The 10,223-nt window shown below is 49.6% G+C and overlaps 1 protein-coding gene across 1 annotated transcript in view; it reads right to left on the bottom strand.

Moving 5' to 3' along the window:
• Positions 1-9,606, bottom strand: part of NFIA (nuclear factor I/A) — a gene marked incomplete at both ends in the record, with an annotated part of 86,726 nt that extends 77,120 nt beyond the window's left edge. Inside the window, one exon of the mRNA XM_010159455.1 lies at positions 9,541-9,606. Within this exon, the coding sequence (XP_010157757.1) occupies positions 9,541-9,606 (66 nt within the window). The remainder of the gene's footprint in view (positions 1-9,540) is intronic.
• Positions 9,607-10,223: the final 617 nt, after the last annotated feature.

Raw genomic sequence — 10,223 nt, forward strand, 5'->3', positions numbered from 1 at the left:
AGAAAGGGAGAAGGCAGAGGGATGATACAGTTTACAGCACATACTCGGCAGTAACTCCCAACTGTCAAACTTCAGCGTTTTCTTCAGTTGCAACAGCGGCCACCAAAGAAATGTTGCGAGAGCGGAGGTGAAATGCACACAGTAAGCAGCACACTCCATCAACCGGCACCCTTCTACCGCCCCGCCGCCGAAATCTATCCGGACACAGCCCAGGAAGAAAAGGTATATAACTGGAGATACGGCACTGACCGGGGAAGAAGGGGCAGAAATGAGCAACGTTTCCGACTGTAAACAACTTGCAGCACCCTCTGTCAGCCAGGTAACAATAGCAGAGTTAAGGGAGTGTGTTTACAAGGGTGGCTAGCTCACCTCACCTCCCCCCTGCCCCCTTTTGCCACGCGTGCCACATCGCTCCTGGGAAAATATTTGCGAACCGTTGCAAATAAAAGTCTCCTTCTCACTTTCCAAGAAACGGATCTGGTATTTTTCCATTTCAGTCACACCAGGGACAAGCTTCGGAGGGGATTTTATTCTCGCAGCTCTGTGACACTCACCCTAAACTTTCTTTCCACTTCCTATGCAGCAACTTTTGCCATTAAAAAGTAGTATGTGCAATTAAAAAATAGTGTCTGATTAGCCACAGCACTGATGAGGCTTTTCCTGGGAGCCTGGTCTCACCCAAGTGCCCTCCCTCCACAAGACCAACAGCCCAGCACACAGCTGGCAGGAGCCGCGCGCTGCTCCTCGTGTGCACCTCTTTGCTCGGGTACGCAGCTTCAGACTGACAACAGTAAGGCGACTCGGAAAGCACCCGATGAGCCCGTGAATCTGCACTATATGCAGATACATAGGTCTCTTCTGAGTGTGCAACCCAAATATGAGTATGAAGGTTGGACTCCATTCGAAGGAAATTCACCCTGTACCTGTGAAGCCAGGTATGATTCATCCAGGCACTACAGCACACGCAGGAACCAGAGGAAGGTGTGAAATCGCAGCACACGTTTTCGTAGTATACATGTGCATTTGGAAAGGCCTAGAGTCAACAGAATGCCTCCTGCGTCGGTCAGGAAGTCAGAACAAAAGAACACCGGAGCGCGAGCGAGCACGCACGTCCCCTTATCACAGCTCTCGGCGGTGCCACGCGCTGACATTCACGGCTGAACGAACCCAGCTCCGGCTGAGGCAGCGGAGGTTTTGGTGCTGATGGTCCCAAATACGGGCAAGGAGAAGTGTGCGAGCAGGAGGAAAAACGCGGTCCCCTGCAGCTCGTGCAGCCAGAGCCAGCTCCTCCGCAGAGCACAGCTCCCGGCACACGTCTCTGACTTCCAGTGGTTTGACCACAGAGGGCAAAATTTTGGCCGGGGAGTGCTGGAGCGCTTCCGACGGCAGGAGAGCGGCGGCAGGCCGCGATCTGAGCGCAGGGCTCCCACTCACTTCAACCGCCGACTGGCAGTGCTGCACAGAGACGCTACCTAAATAGATGTGCAGTAATGAATACTTGGATAAGCGGCTGATTTCAGAGTGTGCTTTTATCCACAGGCCCTGTATTTATAGTTCAAGCCTTTTCAATTAATACGCACACCCTAAAAGAATTAAACTACTAATTATCACATTTTACCGTGGTTCACAGAACTTTCATCAGATCTAGTAAATGAAATCACGAGTTCAGCAGAAGAAGCTTTACTGCGCCAAATTATGTCAAGGGTATATCATGTTGATAATAAAAGATCGCTTGGTTGGAAGCCTAACCAGGAAGGTTGGGGAGGCGTAAAAGTTCACATTTTGGATCATGCTGCTCTGGTGTGGGCGTTTTGTGTTTTTTTCTTGGTTATTGTGGAAGGCAATTTTCCTGCAAGTAAAATTTTCCCTTTGTCTTACATTACAGGCATTAGGAAATTCTTACACCGAAAGGCAAATAGATAGGTTTGGGGTTTTGTTCTGCAAGTTAGGCCTTGGCATCACATTATCTTCCCACTAAGAAACTCCCCTCTCTACTGGACAGAAAATGAAAACGATGCCCATACCACAAATAAACTTCCCCCTCAGTGCCCAGCTTCTTGGTGGGCAAGCGCGGTACCCAAAAAGCATCCTTCAGCCTGCGGTCCGCCCGGGCAGCAGCAATTACTCTGACGCAACACAACTCTCAGCTGCCAATTGAACAGCGAGCCTCTCAAGAAAACATACCAAAAACACCCCTGGTTGTAGTGAAAACTGGAGATGGCTCACAGCTCCAGCCGCCCTTCCCAGGTCCCCGGGAAGACCGGCTAATGTCAGCACCGAGGCACCTCTCGACACGCAACGGTGGGAGGCGGGGAGAAGCGGGCAGCGCCCTGACACTGCTGGGGGGCAAAGGGAAGCCTCGGCTCCGCAGAGCAAGGGAGGAAGACTGGGCTTACCAAGGCACAGAGCTTCTTGGGAGGGGGCTCCTGGCCAGCCCATTTCCAAGCTGCCCTCTAGATGGCCCTTGCTGTTATCTTGCGGATAAAATTACGCGGAAAGGAATGGAAGAGAGCAACGGAATAAAAATGTATTTTGAAGTGGCTCAGAATAATCGCAGCTGTATTTATGCACCTTGTCCTCTGGAAAGGTTCATTGCCTTTTTCCTGTACACACATATGGAGAAATAAAAACATATACTCTAGCTACATTTTTATTTCTCCTCTGCAGCATTCAACCACTCCAAGCGTAATGAACGTTCCGTGTCTTTCAAGCCCTGCTTTGTCATGCTACAAGCATTCATTTCATGCTTTGAATATTTCCTGTCATACCCGCCTTGGATGAGTTTTTTGTGGGAACGCTTTCCTTGCGAAGGTTAATGGTTAGCAGCAGTGAAAACTGAAGTCCTCTGTCAATCCTCAAGCCCCATGCACTGCGGGTCACTGATGAGGAAGGCTCTCCGCTCGGCCCCAGCAGCGGCTGCAGAACTGACCCTGCCTGACGACTGCCTCTCTCGCCCGATTGACAGCCAACACCCTTGGCTGCTGCCATCCCAGGGTCCCCTCAGGAGAGTGCCAGCTACCGATAAGCAGGCTAAACCCCAAGCCTAGCAGAGGGCCCGCTAAATCCTGGAAATGGTCTAACTGTGCCTCACAACCTGGACCACGAAATCATTTGACTTGGATCACGAATCTCAATGAAAATATGGTAATCGAGGGAAAAATGGTGTTTTCTTTCCTAATTATTCAGATACTTCTTCATGACAGTCATGAAACTGTCTGGAAAATACAGCTGGATGTTGCAAAGTTTCAGTTCTAGACTATTATGACTGAAACACCACATTTCTAGTTCTTGCTGGCATCTATCCGTAATGAAATAGGATGAAAACAATGCAAGACTAAATCCCACAGAAGGTAAATTTGTAACCAGACATATCTGCTTTTGTTTCCTTGGGAGATGCTGGCCCTCGGCGCTGCCTACATGCACTCCCGCAGGGGGTGAGGAAACACAGGCTGGACCTCACCAGACCTTCGTCAGCTGATGGGTGCTGTCAGTCAACAGCCGATGCTACCTGACCCCAGCAGGCAGAGACCAGCCCCACCAGCCTTCCCCGGCACGGCCACGGCTTTCCAGCCTGGACAAAGTTCCCCATGGCTGTTCCCGGCAGACAGCGTGACCCATAAGGGTGCAAACCCGTTCAGCATTCCGTCCTGGCAAGTTACAAAGGTGCAAACAAGCTGACATCACCAGGAGCTTTGACTTCAGCGCCAGCTATAAGACTCCTTATTGAAAATGCTAAGGGCTTTTTTTTTTTAAGCCTTTTCTGAAGCAAAGTTAATTTTAGATTAGTCCCTCAGGCTGTGATAACTCCTCAGTGTTGCTCTGTAAACAAGAAAGGAGAGTCTTCTTGCATTTATAAGATTCTGATGCAAATGATCCCATGAACAAGAACACTAATAAAAGCTGCGGGTACGGAATTACCCTGTTCGCAGCTGTAAGTGACAGAAAACTTTCTCTGCGAGGGTTGGTATCTGCTGTAAATGAGGTGTTCCGGCCATGTTGGGCCTCTCAGACACAGACTTCCCAGCAGCACCAGTCTCGGCAGCGTGTGTTCGGGGAACTGCTCATGGCCGTGTGCTCCGGTGGGGATGGAGGGGCTGACCCGCGGAGAGCCGGCCCCCCACACACCCCAAGTCCTGCGGCACTTGCAGCATCTCCTGCGTGAGCCAGGGTGAAGCTGGGTGGCATCAGATTCCGTCACAGCTGAGAGAGCGCGGGAGGCAGCTGGCCTCCACCTGAAGTAGTGGAGACGGGAGGTTAGGCATGGCCGGAGAAGGGATGGCCTCGGAGGGCAGGCTGGTTTTACCCATTAAAAATTTGGCTGTTGAAGGAATTGGAGGGCTCTTAGCTACCGTTTAACTTCCAGTGCAGTTGAGTGGTGGGGACAACCCCAAAGAACAGTAGGTTTCTGCCTGCATCTGCTGGAGAGGAGGGTTTGAACAGTGAACTCTGCATCCCAGAAGAGTGCCTACCCCCGGGCCAGGCGGCCCCACTCCCCCCGCTGAAGCCGCCGCGTGGCACAAGAATGCCAGGTTTGGGACCAGACAGAAGGTACAAAGAGGGGCTGGACCCTGAAGCCTGTGAGTTAAGGCAGGGACGTGCTTCCACAAGCTGCCTCTGCACAGAACCAGGGTGCACATAGCCCCCCTGTTCCTCACAGCCCAAGCTGTTACCCCTGCCACGACCAACCTTGCCTGGAGACAAGGAAACTCCTCTTTGCCTGAGTTCCCACTACCGCCTTCCCCCCCCCTACAGCTCGAGGACCGGGACACCTTCCTTTATGTTTTTAGGCATGGAAAAGTAAGTGTCTACTTAAACACTTTAAGGTTTATTGCTCGAGTCCAGCCCTCGCCGATGATATTTGCAAGTCCAGTGTAATTACCGCAGGGTTGAAAAACGAGTTCTGTGAGTTACGGTACATCATTGTTTTTCTTTTTTCCTTTTTTTTTTAATGTTACTAAGAACAATGTGCCTTTCATTTCCTGCAGTGCTGTTAAGGTACTTGCAGCTCAAAGCAGCAAGAATACATTAAAACTAAAAAGCATTTGGTTTGGGCATTAAACATTTTTATTTTTCAGATAAATGCCGCTCCCTCCACAGCGACTGAGCAAGGAATTTGGCACACATTTGTGATCAGCTGGAATAATGAGTGCTGTCTCGCTCGCTTGAAATGGGAGAATTCACCAACTCCTTTAAAAAGAAGTTGCTAATCTGTGACTGAAGTGGTGGGCTACCACCTTGGAGTTACCAAGGCACAGTGCCGCATGCTCCAGAGGCACCACCCGTCTGCAGAGTGCCACGGCGCTCCCCCGCGTGACACAGCCCTCGGCGGGCACCTTCCCGCTGCCGTTATCAATTCGCCAGCACCACCACATCAAACACCAACGCTGCTCGGCGGATGCCTGACAGCCGCTCACCGAGAGCAGCAACAGCGCCGCACCGCAGTTACCAGCCCGTTTGTGCCGCTCCCTGCCTGGCCCCGGAGTTAAACTGCTGGAGTGAGCAGGATGTGACTCTTCATGTCCCCCGGGTCGCTGAAAGGCAGAGTCACAAACATCCCCACTCTGCAGACAGAACGACGGAAAGGTTTTCCTACGAAAGTTCAAAATAATCCTACTTACAAAAAGAAACTCTACCCGATAGCCATTCTCAGGACTGAAAGGGAGAATAAAAGCCCCAGAGAGCCCACGGCAGTGCTGAGCCGGGAATTCAGTTGTTCCTGATCCCCAGGCACGCAGTCACTTCACTACACCAGACTAGCCATTTTGTCATCCTCAGGTCACTGAAAACTAGTTTGTTTATAAAATACAACCCAAACCAGGGCGTTCGACAAGCTTTTAAAATCAATAACCTTTTTTTTTTTTTTTGATTGGGTGAATTGCAAAATCACTTTGCCGTGCCAACTGAAATGAAGCTTTTACATACCATTAGGCAACTACAAAAGTGGGGAATTTTCCACACGGGTGTTCCACCCAGCTCGTCAGAAAAAACCCTCATTTGAGAAGGTATCAGGACATCGGAACACGCTCCTGCCTTTCAGATGAAGTTGCTGGCCTCTTTCATCATCCCTCCTGAAAATTTCCTCACCCACATAGCAAACAGCCCAATCCTGGGCTCCTTCCTCTCCCCGGGCAGCTCTTTCCCGTGCTGTCGGAGCTGGGCGGCAGCAGCCCCGCGCACACCGCGGGCTGCCATGGCAGCTTTACCCCCGCTGCCAGGACGAGCCGTCTGGCCCTGGGACCATGCATGCGCCAGCCAGCCCCGTCTCGCCCGCGTGTTTGCTTTTCCCGACCATCACACTGGATCTCTCCCTCTCTCTCTCCAAAAAATAAACGCATAATATGCCTGCACACTTTTGCAACAGCGACTGCCCGAAAACGACTCTGGCTTCCTGAAGGCTGAAGAAAAGGCTGGAGGTGGTGTTAACGCCACCACCGAGAGCGGGAGACGTCACCATCTTCTCTGTGATGATTCTGCTCCGGAAAACGCAACTGTAAAGCCCACTAGAAAAAAGGAGTGGCTCTAAAAAGCGAAAGGCTTTTTTTTCCCATGAACTCCACTTTCATGGAGGTTAGACACACAGGCTTTGCAAAATAGCACATACAATTTAAAATGATAAATTAAAATCTGTAGTAGGAGGCCTTCTTTTTCAGGGCTGTATCGTTGACCCTTCTGAACCTACATTACTCAAGGTATGCAAAATATATGTGTATAATAAATAGCTTTAGAATTTATGGAGTGGAACAGAAAGGATATTAACAGGCAAGTAGAGAGGCTGTATAACCCTCACAAGGCCTTTAAAGATTTATTTTTTTAAAATGAAGGAATGCATGCATGTAAAAGGTAGTGCTTAATCGATACTCTTCTTTGTGCCTTCCAGAAACACATGCAAAATGATCCCAAATCTGCCCTCAATCTGGTCATTCTGCTGTCAGCGTCAGTGGGAATAAGATTATTCACAATACTGTTTTTCTTCGATTTAAAAAAAAAATTCCTCCCTGTGTGGGCTCATTCCCCCTCTCAGTAAAATCAATTACGGGGCTCCCATTGACTCCGGAGGGATTTGGATCAGGCCCTGTGGAAGTGGGTCTACAGCAAGTGTAGAACAAGGCAGTTAATATGATTTATTGTGTCCGTTCCTGTGCGTGCAGTTTTTCATTTTCTAAAGCCTGCAGTTTTGCTTTCATCCTCACGTTCAGCAGATAAGAGCTGCGGATCGGGGTTGATCTACGCACGGGGTAGGCTGCAGGCGGGGGGCTGCGTGTGCGGAGAGCGAGCTCAGCGCCTGCCCGGGGGGAGCATCCCGCTCAGGGCCCACCGCCCGCCCCCCGTGCCTTTGTCAAGACAACCTCCCGCACAGGCACTGCAAAAGGTGCGGAATCAGTTAGGAGGCTTCTGCTGTGGTGGGGAAAATACCCTTTAGTAAAACAGAAAAAGCAAAATCCTTTTCCTGTTCATTAAAAAAAAAGTACCTTTTGCAGGTCACCAGTAAAGTTCCCAGAATTCACTAAAAGCTTGTTTTACAAGGAAGACTCAGGCTCCAAATCAGAGGTATTTCATTTCACCAGGCTCTTACAGATTTTACATTATTTAACACTGCTACTGCTGCCATCGGTGCGGTTGTTGAGTAACAGGCTGCCTGAAGACTGCAGGGTAGGAGCTGTGGTTTAATAGCTGCGAAAGAATATTATCTAAACACGGAATAATAACATGCTTGGTGCCTAATACATTCTAAATTAAAATATGATTTAATAAACATAGGCAACATATTCCCCACAAAAAAAAAAAAAGCAGAATTGGCAGAACAAAAATCACAGTTTAGTCAGTTCTTCTCTTAACCTCGCAATCCTTTGGCTACAAATTAGAATTTCTGTGAACAGGATTGATAAGGGAAATTAGGCACTGTCTTTCAGAAACAACAGACATGTTTCAAGACGGTATGTTTAGAGATGAGCAGCACAAAACCTATCAAAACTTTTCCTGTTTCAGTGGGAGGAAAACACAGGAACCCCAAAAGCCAAAATCTCACCAGCCCAATGAGCCCTATATGCTCGTACCTTAGAGCTTTCTAAGCACCTAAACCTCTTTTTTCCCCCTAATTCCATCTGCCATTTAAACCCTGAGCCAAACACAGCCCCTCCAGCTTGCTCAGTTGCTAACAACGTCCCCAGAACAGACACTGACCACAGCTACGGCTGTAGGACGCACTGCAAAGATCTGAGGAGAAACCAGTCGGTCACTCTGTGAAGGGGCAATCACGGGCGTGTTGTTAAAGGTACAATATTTGTACTTGGGATGATTTAAATGTACCAGAAATGGCGGGAAGTTGTAGAGACACAAACCCTTCACACCAGTGCTTTTCCCTGCGTGCACAGTAGACCCCCGTGCAGCGAATCCCCCATCTACATTTAGGTCTTTTTTTAAAAATGTAGTTAGGGGTTTAAAAAAGTCAAGGAAAACTATTGATACTAACCGCTTTCACTTTGGGAGACATTATTTCTAAGCCCTAAATATAAGCAGTAAACCAAAACTCAGTTGCTGACAGGCCAACAAAAATTACTGAGGTCTACCTCACTCAGAGAGAAAAAGGAAGAGAAGCTGTTCCCGTACACACGTCCTTATCCTTTCACATCCAGTCCCTACAGAAATGCCCTACAACTGAATGATTTCTCTCAGGCTGCTGTACAATGCAGGCCATTGATTCCGCAGAAGCTATTGCTTCCACTTGAAAACCGCCCCAGTGCAAAAAATCGTGGCGTTCCCAAAAGTCACAGTCCTGCTGCTACTTCCAAACAAGCTCAAGCCGCTGCCACCTGCCACAGCGGTACTGGGAACGTTGGGAAGGAGCAACAAGCCCCAGCCCAGCCTCCCTGCCTCGCTACCCGCAGTATCCACAACCCATAAAGAGCGCCAGGACCAGCCCCGCCGGGGCACCTGCCCGCGCTGCTGGGGTGTTCGCAGGTGCGTGGTCCTGCCCCGAAACCGCAGTGTTTGGGAGCGTTAGCAGCTTCCTGCGGGGCAGAACGGGTCTGCAGAAACGTACTTCAAAGCAACCATTTTGTTTCGCGGGACTGCCTGCGATTCCGCGCCCTGCAACGGCGGCTGGCCACGTACCGAAAGTTCGGTACTTGAGTGTGTCGGCGAGCATCAGTGAACAGAATGATGTTAAAAGCACACGGCTAAAACTGAAAGTGCTGAAGCACACCCCCCCAGGGGGTCATGACTCACGGCCCAGAGACTGAAAGCCTTTGCCACGAGGAGTAAGGATAAGAGTTGCATACAGCAGGCTCTTTAACGGCATCTCCCTAATTAAAATAATTTTTAAAGGAAAAAAATGGCTCTCTCCAGGACTGGAGGGACAAACGCCACCTGAGATCAGTGAAGGGGTGGCAGCTTAACTACGGGGAGAGTACACAACCTAGCTGCAGCTATCCCATGTCAATTACTCTGAATAATCTTTTTATATTAGACACAGGAAAAAAAATGTTTCTAAGTATGGGCTGTTTTAATATCCCAAAGCAGGAGCAGCAGGTAAGAACTTACCATTTTCTGGCTGGTCCTTAATATCAGCTTCACTTGGCTGGCTGGGACTTTCAGATTGACTTGAATCTGAAAAACATAAAATACAGCCAAAAATTACAGGGTCTGCTGTGGAAAATAGATCAGAGGCGCCAGACTTCCTCAAAAGGCTGAGAGTACAGACTAAGGCCGGTTGTGTTGCACCAGGACAGGATAATGCAACAGTCCCGTGCCCAGGTAATATTTTTGCTGGGGAAAAAAAAAGGGAATCTTGTTTACGGCACTGCACAGAGTGCTTGGGGGGGGTGTTAGCATAAACTGAGCCTTGAGAATCCTCCTCTTTAGAGAAGGCATATTTAAGCTACTCTCCTACGTGTTTCTGTAACGCAGCCCCTGTGTTGTGTACAAACCAGAGCCTTAATCCGACACACAGTCAAGTCCCTGAACGTATTCTCAAGCAGGCACATAAAGGTAACCAAGCAACACTACAAAGTTGCGGGGATTCTTGTCTACAAATTCCCGGAACAAAATCTGGGCAGCTGATGGAAGAGCTGCTTTCCGTCCGACCCTCGCAGTGGTCACCGTCCTGGCAGCTGAGCGCAGTGCCCCCGCGAGCACCAGCCCCGAGCTCGCGCGAAGCGCGGCTCCGCGGGCCAGCACTCGCCACCCAACGCAACTTGCTGGCCCCAAACAATAGAGCGGCTTGT

This window comes from Eurypyga helias, unplaced genomic scaffold (genome assembly GCF_000690775.1).
Source record: "Eurypyga helias isolate BGI_N326 unplaced genomic scaffold, ASM69077v1 scaffold35829, whole genome shotgun sequence".
NCBI lineage: Eukaryota > Metazoa > Chordata > Aves > Eurypygiformes > Eurypygidae > Eurypyga > Eurypyga helias.